General features: G+C 40.3%; 1 protein-coding gene across 5 annotated transcripts in view; it reads right to left on the bottom strand.

Moving 5' to 3' along the window:
• DENND1A (DENN domain containing 1A) overlaps window positions 1–2,864 on the bottom strand; it is a 228,105-nt gene extending 225,241 nt beyond the window's left edge. For 4 of the 5 annotated variants that reach the window (XM_067308803.1, XM_067308805.1, XM_067308806.1 and 1 more), the window contains exon 1: window positions 2,737–2,864. In XM_067308803.1, coding sequence (XP_067164904.1) covers window positions 2,737–2,753 — 17 coding nt within the window. In that variant the 5' untranslated portion in view covers window positions 2,754–2,864. Of the gene's footprint in view, window positions 1–29; window positions 99–2,736 lie in introns of all 5 variants that reach the window. The other variant, XM_067308804.1, reaches the window with a different exon arrangement.
• Between the last annotated feature and the right edge of the window lie 11,511 nt (window positions 2,865–14,375).

Here is a 14,375-nt window from a genome sequence, read left to right as displayed (position 1 = left end):
TTCCTTGTTGGAAAAGAATACCGTCTTACCTCATCTCCAGTAGCATCCTCCTGACACAGGATTATTTCAAGAAAGACGCTTATAGCTTAGGTTCACAACTAACAAAACAGGGATTGAAAGCAAAGAAATGTTTTCTTCAGAAGTTTACAGTCTTATATAAACATAGTTTAAAATATTACTCTCTGTGTAGCATTTCATCAAGCTTGTTTCCCACTCTATGGAAAAAGGAAGAGGGGAGGAAAATTTACCATAAAATAGAGCCTATTCCAGGCAGACTATCTGTATATCTGAAATATAGTATAACTTATAAGGTATGCCAGTTAATTTTATTACTTAGAAAAACTGTTAAGTTTTAAATCCTACCTAAATTAACCTAGGTGAATCAAACCATAAATTCATCTGTAATTTCAGAAAATAAAATTCAAGTTTTCTGTGCTATGCTATGAACACTTAACTCACATATTTCATTCCAATTTCTTCATTTTTAAGCATGGATTTGGTAAAAGATTTGTAAGAGAACCTGCAACACTTGTAGCAACAAAATCCCTTATTCCCTTCTTACTACTTTTCATTGCCCTTAACAATTCAAAAAGTGAAAGATACTGCACAATGTTTAACAAAAATCTTTGAGTGATTAGACATCGGGGCCAAAATAGCAGACCTGGCAAGTCTCTGTTACTCAGATAGACTCTCACTCTTTATATGTTTTGAGATTGTTTTGATACTTTCTCATTTTACCAGAGCACCAGTTTGCTGTTGTTCTATAAGAGCTGGAAAAAGGCAGTTTAATCAATTGTCCCTCAAGGCAAAGTTACTTAATCACACAGCAGACAAAACACTTCCTCACAAAATCCAAGAGAAATGACAAGGAATGCTTATACGGGATTATCACCTGTGTTTTCCCGGTGACAAGAGAAAGACACAGGCTTTACAAGAAATCTTGAAAGCTGATACACTCACACTGAAACAGACCTTGCACAGAAAAATTCCTAATGCCCTTGGATTCTAAAAAAATATTTTTACTGCCACATCTTCTATATCAATGAGGGTTCTAGTTGAAGCATCTCATCTGAGTGATTTCATTCATATTCACCAAAGTATATGCAAAGCCATTAAAGGTTAAACTAACATATTGTCAATAAAAAAAACAAAAGAAGGTAAACACAGATTGTGGATTCAGATGCGCCCAAAAGAAACTCTACATTTTAAGTGAGCATCACCTTGAGTCTTTTAAGAGATTTAAAATAAGGTTGTCATAAGAAATCATTTTGCTCGACAATTTTGAAGTGACCTAAACAAGGGTGACAGCTCCAAGATCTGAAACTGCAGGTTACAGACATAACCTTCAACCTGCTGTCAAAATGTTGACAACTTCAGGTTCTATTCTGTACTTTGAATGTAAGCTGAAAGTTTTAGTAGTTTCTCAGACTTTGAGTTTTTGTAGCAAGAGCAGGGAACATACACTCCAAAAGTACAAAAATTATCCCCGCATTCTTCCAAACAGTTGCTTTCTGGAACGAACCAATCACCTCAGCATTATCATTACAAATGCTCATTATCAACACACATTTTCAACATCACATTCAACATCACATTTCAACATTCACATCAACACACATAAGACACTAGTGCATTTATGTCTATCCAGTCTACGGTCTTGGGAACATGAAGATGTGTCACCACTGCAAACTATGTTTGTTCCAGCCTCATCTTCAAGCTAAACAAAAGAGGTGAAAAGTTAAAACCCTAGGTAATCTTGAAGAACAGTGCATTAAAGAAGGAAAAGCAATTGCTCAACAGCACCTACAGGAACTGTTCAACAAAATACAAGCTAAATGGATGTCTCCATTCTATCTACACATATTTCATGTACAAACACGTCAGCACTCTTTTGTTACTGGCAGTTTTATTATACCTCTGCCTGTCTCTGAAACAGTTATCACAGTTTGTCTGGAACAGCATATGAACGAACTGAGATCTTTAATGTGACAATGCCAAACATACCAATAGGGCTTACCAATAAATCAACTCCCCATTTTATGAAAATTAAAAAAAAATACTTAGGGCAAGGAGCAGCAGGTTCAAGATATTAATCACTTCCACCACTTGTCTCCTTCCCCCAAATTCCCTTGCTAATGCACTTTCAAGACATCATAGCTAGAATATCCATCTTTCTTTTAGCACACCCTAACCTAGGCAACCAGGCTTTAAGCTCTCTCCACTCTACCACATCCCCAGAACAGAAGCAGATGGTGCCGACAATGAAGACATTCCCATTCCAGCATCCCCAATCCTCCTTAAGGCCTGCACCTCTAGAAAACTGCCCTCACAGCCCGGCCCTCCACGCTATCACATGGAGACTTGAAGGCGGGGAGAAGGATAGCAGAGAACAGGCCAACTTGGGGTACGAAGGCGGGAAACAACACTCTTCTCCCCTCCTCAGAGCAGGGCGGGAGGCGGGAGGTCGCGTCCCCCGCTGAGCTGGGCTCGATGGCGGGGGGCCTCTGCCCCGCCATCTCCTCCCTCCCCGGCCTGCGAGCTGGCCTGGGGAGGTGGAAGCCACTCTTCCCCCTTCTTTCGGCCCCCCTGACTCGCCCTTCCCTCGAGGCCTGCAAGCTCGGCCGGGGTCTCGCCCGCGCGGCCTTCATGCCGAGCTGGAAGGAGGGCGGGGAAGTCCCCCTCTCTCCAGAGCCCCCCCGCTTTCCTCAGGGCCTGCGAGCTCCGGCGGGCACTCACTTGATCCTGGATCCCATGGTCTCTGGGGGGCCGCATAGGCCCGGGCCAGAGAGAGAAAGGGGAGGGGGCCGGAGCTCGGTGGGCTGCGCTCTCTCCGCCGCTCGCCCCCTCACTCCATCCCGGCCGTCGCCGCCGCCGTCGCCCGCGCCGAGTCACGGCGCGGCGCGGAGGCTGCCGGGAGCTGTAGTGCAGCGGGCCGCGCGCGGGCGGCGCCAACGGCCGGCCGCGACCGTTGGCGCCGGCCGCGCGCCCCGCCGCGTCGCCATGGCAACGCGGGCGGCGGCCTCGCGCCGCGGCGGGCGGGAGCACGCGCTCCCCTCAGGGCGCTTCCCTCAGGCGGGCGGCGCGCGCGCGCGGAGCGGGGCCGCGCTCAGCGCCAAGAGCGGCTCGGCGCGCCGGGGGCTGGGCGACCCCTCGAGCGGCCGGTCACGGGCGAGAGCTGCCTCTCGGGGGGGGGCTGAAGGGATCCTCAAACGCCCTCCTGAACAGGGCCAAAATGGTGCGGAGTCCGCAGCAGTGCGCTGGGGACTGGTATTCAGACCAGAGGAGCAGCAGGACTGCCCGTCCCCAAAAGCCCTGTAAGGAGAAGAGCCATCCCCAGCCGGGCCTGTATGTGGAGTGGAACAAAGCAGACCCCAGCCCCAGTCAGAAATGTGTGTCCGATGCCTCGGGGCTATAGAAGAGGGTTTTATATTTTAAAAAAAAGGCCGAGTTGTCAAAAAGAGGGGCTCTGAGCTGTTGTTACTCTTGCAGGGCTGTGATAGAGCATTTTGCACAGCTGGTCAAAGAAATCAAAGCTGACGGAAAGGCAGTAAAAGATGGCTCGAAAGAATTGCAAAGCCCGAGTAAAGTCAAAAAGGGAACTGGAGGCTTTTCGAAAGAAGTGAAGAAGAGATGAAATGCACTCCGCTGAAACCACAGCTAATGTTGACTCAAAAATTAAAAAGTCAGATTTTGAAACGTGCCTTATGGCAGTTGGCAAAAAGGATCAAATACGTACTCAGCGATTTTATTATTAAAAACATTTTACAGGAAGTTTTCAGGAAGCTCTGGGCAATTTCAAACATAGTATAACAGTTTCTAACTTTTTAGAGTTGGAGATGATGTGCAGTGAGGAATAAAAAACCTGGAAATTTGCCCTTGAAAAGACCTCCAAATCTGCAGACCACCGGGGATGCCAACTGCTTGGCTGAAGAATCTAGTCATGAGAAAGCTGGGAAAGAGAATATATCCAATATTTTTCCTTCCCATTTGCTCCCCAGGGAGGCTGGATAGGAGAAATCACACTGTCCTCATTCAAATAGTAACTACAAAATATAGTAAACATTTATGGGAAAATTCCCAGAAGATTTATTCACTGTTACATTAAGTCAAATAAATGTTTGGGGAGATGAGAAGAAAGGAGTGTTTCTAATATTAATTTGAGTACATGAGATCAGATATTTTTGTGGAAGTGAACACCAGAAGAAGCCCAGATTGTCAAGATATGAGACAAGCATTTGATGCCAACTATCAACTGACTTTAGGGTATAACCAAGGCCTAAGAAAAAAAAAAAAATCCATCTGAATCTGGCAGAGGGCCAATAAGACTCAGCTCCAGCATATTCAAATACCACACAATAAATCTGCACAGTGATCTGATTTATTGATCCTAATCTGACCACAGTCTTTCAAATTAAGCTCACCTTAGGGAGGAGGAGGCAGTATTTACTATAGGATGAAATCTTTCCACGCAGCAGTTGAAAAAAAGATAGAGGTCACCAACAACAAAGATGGACCATATCTCTTAAGAGCCATGTAAGTATAAATTTTTATCTAATACATATAAAGACAAAGAGGATTGTAATTTGGATCATGGATTTTTTAACAGACAGGCCTGTTTCTATGCATTATTGGCACAGCCAGTCTGTTTTTTGGGTTGTTTTTTTTTTGGACTGAAATCGTTATACTGGTAAAGGTGCTAGTGGTATGGATGCATTTATACAGACAGGGTCCTGAGCACACCAACAGGCCTTAACTGCCCCTGTCAAGGTCACCTGGGGCCTCCACCCACACCCTCTGCCTAGGGGCCCAGGAGCTACACTTAAGCTCAGGCCTGGGCATTCGGTCACTGCTTGAGCTATGTCGCACTTGTACCTTCTCTGAGCCCTGTTACTGATTTATTGCTTGGATTTGCGGGATTGCCCTTGGGCCTGGTTTGTTACCTAGCTGTTGTTGGATGATTGCTGGGCTGTTAATAGGGCCCGGTGGTGCCACCATCTCCGTGCTGCTTGCCTGGCTCAGGTCTGCGATCCTGTGCCTGCTCAGTGAGGTCACCTCAGCTCCTGGCTTCCCTTTCCTAAGGTGCTGCTGGCCTTTCCCGCTCCCTGACGTGTACTGTATAAAGGTGACCTACGTCTGTGTTTCCGGTCTCATACAGAAATATCCATACTGATATAAGGTAGCTTTATAACCAAAATAACTGTGTTCAGACCAGGGATGCTCTTCTTACTAACTGAACCAAGATAGTAAACTCTAGTAATCTCAGTAAGATTATAGGTATAACTGTCAAATGAAGGTAAGTTCATAGAAATACTGTTAAATTGGTTATTAAAGCAAAAAAAGCAGTCAATAACGAGGAAAAAAATTAAGGAAGCTAGTAAAAGCAATGCTGGTGCAGTAGAGAAAACCCTGATAATAAGGAAAATTATTATAATCATAAGAGTGGCTGACATAGTGTCTGAAATTTCATTGCCCTCTGTAGAAAATGGATTAGCATTCTACTTAAGAGGTAGAGCTAGATAACCACAGCTTTGGTTTTGCTATGTTTTGTGTAGTGCTTTTTGTTGTTGTTGTTGTTGTTGTTGTTTGTTTAAGTTATGGTAATCTCACTAATATGAACAGGCCTTATAAACATTTTGTAGGGACAATGGAATATGCAATAATAGTAAAGTGGTTTAAATTTGATGGGTTTTAGACTGGACGTATTAAGGTTGAAAAGGCTAGGTGAGTCAAATGAGCAGTTTAAATCCCCTCACAGAGGAGTGAGTGGTTAAGAAGTATGTATTCTCCAAAATATGGAGAAAACTAGGTATGAAAACTGGATTTTTGAGAGCTAGACTAAGAGGACTGGCTAGCTGAGTTGGTGGATGAACTGACAGTGGCTGATAACTAATGAATGCCAGGAAAGGTGGCTTGCAAAATTGGTGTTTGGTAATTGCCTTTAAAATGTGTTTCAGTGAAACATGTATTTTGTAGGTGACTGATTTGCAATGAACGTATTTTCCTATCCCTATGGGAAGGAATCATAATAGCAACCACATGTTGGTATCTGTTCATCAACAGTTTCTCAGCCTGGATAATGTGCAGATCCATGCTAAAACTTTTGAGCAGGAAATATTACAGTTATATAGGTTATGTGAGTGTAAGAGAATCAATCTGAAAGCCAGTACATTAGTGTATTTCAGAAAGAAGATGACTTAACCTCAAGCTCACAGTTAATACAGGGGAATTTAATAAATAAATGGAAATGTGTATAGAAACTTGTAAGGCTCCATCCTTGCTACAGGAGACACATTAATGGGACTGGCAACAAGAACACTGTGAATTCAATCTTCGGAAACTTTATTTTAAAATACTGCCTAATAAAACAAGTGTCAGCTTGTAAATCTAGTAATGCTAAGACAGAGGAAACCAGAAAGGTGAGGAGAAAATGGGTCTCCAAAACTTCTTGTTAAAGGCTAAAGCAGACACTCAGTATGGAATTAGTACGGTATGCTGTAACTTTATCTTGTATATATCCAGCAACTGAAGTCAGGTATATTCCAGAATCCAGTGCATGGGTACAGGATGGCACCTGTACCCTCTAATAGGGGATTATAAAATAGGAGACTTCATTGAAAGGTTCAGCTAACTAGAGACTGAATATTGAAGAGTTGATCAGGTCATGAAAGCTATGCTTTGTAAGTTAAAGTGCTTAAAAAAACAGGAGAACAAAAATGTTAAACCCACTGTAGATATTCAAGTGCAGGAATGTTTATCTCTGTACCTGCCTAATGTTCATTTGTGTTTGAAGCTGCAGAATTTTTTTTTCTCTATTTATGTGGTGTATTTACGTAAACAAGCTGCTCATTAGGTAACCCACACTTCATTTTCTCCAATTCTGTTGATGGTACTAATGTCCACATCTGGCCTGATGTTTTGATCATAATTGTATAACAGTTACGGCACAGTAGACAGTGAAGCCCCTAAGGAAAGAGAAGGGTTTATCCACACAAGGGTTACAGCAATGCCTGCTGGCCTACCCATAGGGCAGTGTTTTTGACTGTCTCAGAATGGATGAGCTGCTTAACTGTGAATCACCCTCCCAGAAGAGATGAAGCATTAATAGCAAACAAAAGAGAAGAGAAGGGAAAGTTCAGGCAGAAGAAAATAATCCAGGAATTAAGACTGAAAGCCTTAGGATACTTTCCAGACTGACCAAAAAGGATTAGTTCAATACCTTAGAAGTAAAGATCCCATGCTGTACGCTCTGGCATGAATCTCGGTGAGTGTGACTGAACCCATATTTGAGTACCTGATGCACCCATGGCAACAAAAATACATGGAAGAGCAATTACTGCTTCTCCTCACTGAGTGACAACCCTTCTGGAGCATACTGTAATCTGAATTTACTCAGGAAATTGTCACTGCTACATCTCAGTCAATGAGAGTGGCAAGATGTTAGCTTTATAGATCAATAGTTTAGCTTCATTTAAAAAGTTATTCCTTGAAACAGAATATACTGCTACTTAAGTAATATTGATGTGCATATATGGTTTTCCAGATATCTCAGTGGGTGAAGATCAGGGAAAACTCTACTGGTGTTTATAAACTTATGTAAAGCTTATTTAAGATATTATTTTTAGTTGTGAAGCACAAGTTAATTTTATCAACCTCAAACTGGTAATTCTTTTCATTGCCAAACAATATACCTCATGAGTTATGGATCAGGTCGTTGGCCTGTCTGATGTGCAAACAGCTTCCAGAAGTGGTCACATATGTTGCTTTAGAAAAAAGCCTGTTCTTAATGCTTCTATACTGTGATTCATCAGACATTGTTAGGATTGTTAGTTAGCCTTCAGAGAGACTAGTTCATGCCCTGAAACAAGAGTTATTTAATTCAGCATATGTACTTACTCATATTGATGGAAGTGGGTTACAAGTGCTTGTTCCTTCCTACTGATTAAGAAACAATCTGTAATTGGAGAAACTGAAATGCTGCAACCGGTTTCTGGGAAATACAGAAGAAAACGGAGCAGTCATACAAACATAACCAATGATTTAAACCTAAGGTCTGCCTAGCTCAGCATTCCATCTCCAAAAATGACTGATATCAGACATTTAAGGAAGAATGTAAGGCCATGGCATGTAGAACACTCTCCATGCCTTCAGTAAATTCATGTATTTTCTCAGCTGGACGTGCTGCCTCTATATATAATAGCTTTAGATGAATTTTTCTTCCATTAATTTGCTCAGTTGCTTTTAAACCTATGTATAATTTAGAATCCACTACTGTCTGTGGCATGGAGTTTCCATAGCTTAATTGCATGCTGGGTGAAAAACCACCTCCTTTTGTTTGTGTTGAACCTCCCACAGTATTTTCATTTGCCTCTGCACCAAGTTTTACATTAGAAGAGTTAGGGAAGGGCTGTCTCCTATTTACCTTCTTCATGTCACTCATTTCATAGACCTTACCATTGTATGGTCAAAATAAGAAATACAGATGTATCTCAAGCTTTCTAATAGGAGTAATCAAAAACCTAGTTAAATAAAAGCCTGGACTGACAAGATTTTCAGATATGAAATAGCACAGGCAGTTCAGTGTGGAAATAAGTAAACTGTCTCTTGGTAGAGGTGAATGCGGGGTATCAGTCAATGAAAAAAGCTGAGATATGAGAATTTTAAAAAGGATTTTTCACTGAGTACAATGTTATCAGTTTTAGATAGACTCCTCCAACAGACATTGTGGTAGCTTTAAAAAGTTGCCATTTCATGACTTCAGAACGTAAAATTATCTACACTGAGGATTTATCTGCGTTAAAATACAAATCTATGTATTTTATCAGTGTATCAGTCCAAGTAGTATTGAACACAAATATTATTGTTGGCATAGCACAGATCTCCTAGATCCTTCAGGCATATGGCTGTCTTCCACTTAAAAAATGTCAAGGGGAAAATAGATATAAGCATCTATTTGGATAATATGTGATTATTACACTGATGGTAATGACTTTAGAAGAGTGGCAATATGAAATGGCCTAAAAATCTTTCCAATAAATATAAGAAAAAAATTATATCCATATGATATATATCCATCCATTATGTATGTTTACATTTTTCATTTGCTAAACATGTTTTTGAGTCCTACGATCAATTTCAAGAAGTTCAACCAATCTGAGTCGGTTGCCTGAGAAAATCAGTCAAAGTCTAATGACATTGATGTAGTAATATCAAGCATAAAAAGAAAAGGAAGTTTTCCTTTGACCTCAGGTGTGGGTTTTTTTTGTTTTTTTTTGTTTTTTTTAGAAATACCTCAGTATGTGTGAGATATATATATATATATATATATATATATATATATATATTTTTTTTTAAGAGCACAAAGTAAGGTACGCTTAAGACTAGATTTATGGCCCCAGTAGCCAGCCAGCCAGCTAGGCTCTGATGCAACCAGATGTAACTTTCAGAGCATGTGAGGTCCTGTAAGTTAGTCTGTTGTATAAGTTGTCTGTTACCAGTAAACAGTATTGGACAAGATCATCCGGAGAAGAAAAGTTGACAACATCCAAGGATGGAGACTGCACAAGACCTGACTGGATCACAGCCTGAACAACCTGGTCTGACTCATGGCTGACCCTGCTTGGAGCAGGAGATTGGACTAGAGACCTCCTGAGGTCCCTTCCAACCTGAATTTTCAGATGATCCTAAAATACTGTCACTGGGTTTCTGTTAAAGATAGATGTGTTTGTTTGTACATGCATATCTGAACATCCCCTCCCTCATTACACATCTGAAGAGAAGGTTTGTTACAGGAGATTTCTTTCGACTTGCCTGTTATTGCAAATCCAGTGTCTATGGCATGCGGTTCTTAAGTGGTTCAATACATGGGCTTAATTTTTTCTTCTTGTTTTAAAAATAAGACAAACTTAATGAAATCTTAATGGCTGTTTTCTTCCACTTCTGCATAGCAGTGTGGCAACATTATGTGTACTTTCTATATAGTACATAACAGCCAGTAAAATACCTTTCCTTTTAAGTGTTTGAAGTACCATACACTGAATGACCTTTTCATTCTCCATTCACAAAGAAATAAGAAATAACTACTCTTATTTCTGAAACCTGTGATTATACCAATAGCTATAACTCAGGCCCATGAAATCGCTTAACATAAAGAGCCATGCTGGAGACTCATTCCCCTAAAGAAAAGAGCCCAGGATAGTTGACCTGAAATGACCTCTACATTTTTAGTGAAAGGAGATCTAAATATGGCAAACACTTCCTTGTGCTACTGTCTCTCAGACTACATATCCCCCACCCACCCACCAGAATCTCTTATGACTAACAAAAAAGTTGTGTAATTTTATGGGGAAACTAGCAAAATGTCTACCAGAACTATCTGTTCTTTGGCTTTAACTGTGCAAGGATTTCCCTGTCAGGCACTGTATTTTCTTCTCTTTAATTATTTCCATTGTTTGCATCACTTACAATATCAATCACACTTTCTGCCTCAAGGTCTTAAGCATTTATATCTTTGACCTAAAGATTTAAAGAATCACAAGTCTTCTCCTTTGGAAAAAAAAAAAAAAAGTCAAAATGACTGGAAATTAATTATTATTTTAAAAGAAATTTAAAAAAAGTGTTTTTTAATTTATCTTTTTCCTCCTCTCGAGTTTGGCTCTTTCCAAACTAATGTCAGAGGATGATTATTTAAAAAAAAATGTTCCTCTGCTCTGTAGATGTACTGAAATTCTGCATTCCCTCTTGCATTGCTCAATACCTGTAAGTAGTGATAAAGTTCAGGTGTAAGAACTATCAATCTGATTAGCCTGTATATTTCTTTTGCAAGCAGAGCATGGATAAAGAATGGATGATTCCTGAACCTAAAGCCAAGCTGGGGAAATGCAGCAATCAGGAAACAGTGAGCTCTCTGAAGTACTCTTGCCTTTTGGGAGATCACATGATGCTTCATTGTATGGTTGTAGGATTCTTTTGGATTCTTTGCATTGCAAAAATTCCTATTAAATCTATGAATGATCAGAACATGGCATCTTCTCCTATGGGCTGCAGACCAATACTCGTGCGCTGATCTTTTGGTTTGTCTATCACAGTTCCTGAAATCCATGAATGAAGTCATAAGTGCAAAAATCAAGAATCCCTATGCTTCACAGTAAAGCTTGTCAGTAGAACGTTCTGTTACTCCAGATATCTAATTCCCATTGAACAAAAAGTTCATTTCAGGCTCTACAACTTATCCTTCAAGGTAGAAGATATCTTTCATGGGAGCTAGATTTTGGCAACTATGAAATTCACTTTCTGAATGATGAAAGTGATTGTGGATCTTATGCTTTTAGAATTAAATGGAAAAAACTCTTCTCTTCAGTTGTTTTTTTTTTTGTCTAAGTTCTTATGCTAAAAAGCCAAAACTTTTATATGTATTTCTAAAAGCCTAGAGACTCGGACCTTGCCTGATGGGTCTGTCTAAGTATTTGAATAAGAGGAGAAGCCTGTTCAGTATAAAGAAATTTGCTGCTTAGAAAAATATTATAGTTAGGAAATCAGCACACTTTGTTTCTTTTTGTTTGTTTGTTTGTTTTTTACAGACATGTTGCATTAGGCACCATTTTTATACTGTCTCCTGTCAACATCATCCCCACATTCACTTTTATTCACGCCTTTTCTGTCCTTTGTCTTTGTCATGTAATGTAGCGCTCTCCTCATTTGAGAACTCCTTCTAGTTATAAATTCCTTAAGCTTCTACCTTTACCTCAGGGCACTCTCCAGTGCAGAGCAGCAGGTTTTGTCTTGAAGTACCGCTGTCTCTGTAAGCACTTCAGTATGGCAACTTTGAATTCTCTTCTTAAAGAGAAAATTACTTACCAAAGTAAAATTAAGTTAGAACTCTATGTGGCAATGCTTAATTTTATAACTGTGTTTTTAAATCAAGGACATTTTCTGGATCAATACTTTATCTGACATTTCCAAAATTTACGTTCTAAGTTTTTAAGCTTTTTTATTCATTGTCAAGTTCTTTTCTTACAGACTATTACTATACCACTTCTGAAAGTTTGTTACACTCCATTTTAACAGATATGCATCCCTATTTTTTGGAGATGCACATTTTTGCTTACATTGTTTATATCTCCAAGTATCAACATCCATCATTATTTTATTAGACTGCTGGAAAAAGAGCAGTTTTTTCCAATGAAGCAGAAATTATTATCAGTTCCTAAAAAGATAAATGTGAATTTTGGTAACAATTAAATATTGCTTCTACATGTCCTTGGAAACAATCTGTGGCTAATTCCAAAGGAGCTGTAGTTTGGCATCATGCTTTTTTCCATAATTCATGTATGATTTTTAGATATAAATCTTCCCTTTGACATATTCCTCACAGGTCAACTTCAATTTGCCAAAGATGATTCAAAACTTATAAGTTTGAAGTGAGAAGCGCTCTGTAGAGCTTTCTATATGAATTGCAAAACTGAGTGGCTAAAACACCACGCATGGAGCAGGACCATGAATGGGTATTATGGCAATATGGCACCGGAGATACCTGGGGATGAACTAAGAAAAAAGCTGAAGAAGAGGAGGAAAGCTATCAATAATCTTATTAAGGGCTATTTAAAAAAACCCACATGATTATGTGGATTAAATAAATAATACAACGAAAGCCCCAAATTACCACTGCAAGGAGAGCCTGGGCACGGTTCCTGCCTTGCCCTCCTCCGGGTGCGCCCCGCGCCTGCCGCAGCTTTGCTCCCATTGGCCAGGCAGCTCCCTTGTGGGCGTGGCTCTGCAGGGAGCCAATCGGCGTGGGGCCTGCGGCAGGGCGGCCCCGCCCCCTGCCCCCCGCAGTGCCTGCGGGAACGGGGTGGAGGAACCCTTGGGGTGGAGGAACCCTTGGGGTGGAGGAACGCCTTGCGGGTGGCTCCTTCACAGACGTTAACGGGTATTATTCATCGGGTTTATAGAGTGCACGTCTCAAACGTGCACATGTGCAGGGATAACACATATTACTGTGTCAGACAGTAGAAACAATCAAATCTGCTGAAAAGCGTTAAATGCCTCTCGCTTTTCTAAAGGACGCCCGAGGTTTTGCTGCTGGGATCCTGACTTTTTTTTTTTAATACAATTCCACCCAGATGAAATCGATGTTGCACTGGTAAACGCTTTGCACTGTTTAACGTCCTCTTCCCGCAGTCTACCACAGTTGACAGAACTCCTGTATGTTTGTTACCTGAAAATGATGTACAGGTTCCAATCTCCAAATTTTCACCCAAGCAGTTCTAAAATAATAGTAGGTTACCTAGTTAGTGGTTTGCTTTACTCTGAGACTTACGTGTCACTTCTGGCATCTAGCATAAAAACTCTTGCTATGGCTTCTCAGACTGACTCTGCCCTCATAGTCGAAACACTGCCTGGCTGGTTCTTGCTCTGAAGCTGTTGAAGACATTATTTCATCTGCCAATAATAAAGAAGTAACTGACCTAAGTTACTCTTCTCTATTCACCTTGCTGTGATGGCAGAGTGCTGGCTATACCCTTACTGCTCTATAAAGCAAAGTCAGATTTATGAGGCAAAATCTATAATGATGTGATTCCAGCTAGACAAAAAGAAGCCCAGTATGAAAATTGTTATTCATATCTGTGATAGCCTTTGTCACAGAAAAGATAACCCTCCTGTGCTGAAAGGAATAAGATCACTGATGTAAATCAGGCTGCTACATTCAAGTCCCTCCAAGTTATTAATGAGCCTGGAAGAACAAGGATACTTAGGAGAAATCCAGAACAGCAAGACACAAGTTGCTGGAGCAGAGGGAAGTACTTACTTCATAAGACACTAAACTCTTGTACAGTAGACTGCCCAGCTTAAGCTGATGAACTCAGATACATGAAAGAGAGAAAGAAAGAACAAAGGAAGGAATTTATAAAATACAGTGTATCTAGCTGATAATATGTTTTATTTAAAACATGATTTTATATTTTCTTGCACTTATTCTACAAAAAAAAAAAAAAAATCTTGGTATGAAGTATACCACTGAGCTCTATGATTTTCTTCAGTTTTTCCTGTCTCATAGATTTGATGGAATACTAATTTTTTTCAAGTTTGTACATCTTGAATTTTCAGTAGTAATTACCACAACAGCTTGTTTACATAACCATAAAATGTGTTTTGAGTAAGGCTTCAAATATAATCACTACAGTCACCATAAAACAAAAGACCACGAGCAGTATCAGCTTCACTGCCCTTCTAAGAGAGAATCTATTTATCCTTTCTGCCATAGTGCAGGGTAACATGATAACTATTGATGTCCCATATACTTATTAAGATGTCATCAGACAAGATGTTGTCACCAGTTATTATTTTTAAATTGTTATTAAGAAGACTTAAAATAGCAC

The sequence above is a fragment of the Apteryx mantelli genome, chromosome 21 (assembly GCF_036417845.1).
Source record: "Apteryx mantelli isolate bAptMan1 chromosome 21, bAptMan1.hap1, whole genome shotgun sequence".
Taxonomy (NCBI): Eukaryota; Metazoa; Chordata; class Aves; order Apterygiformes; family Apterygidae; genus Apteryx; species Apteryx mantelli.
Note: the sequence above shows the minus strand (reverse complement) of the source record. Positions and strands in the feature narration are given on the sequence as shown.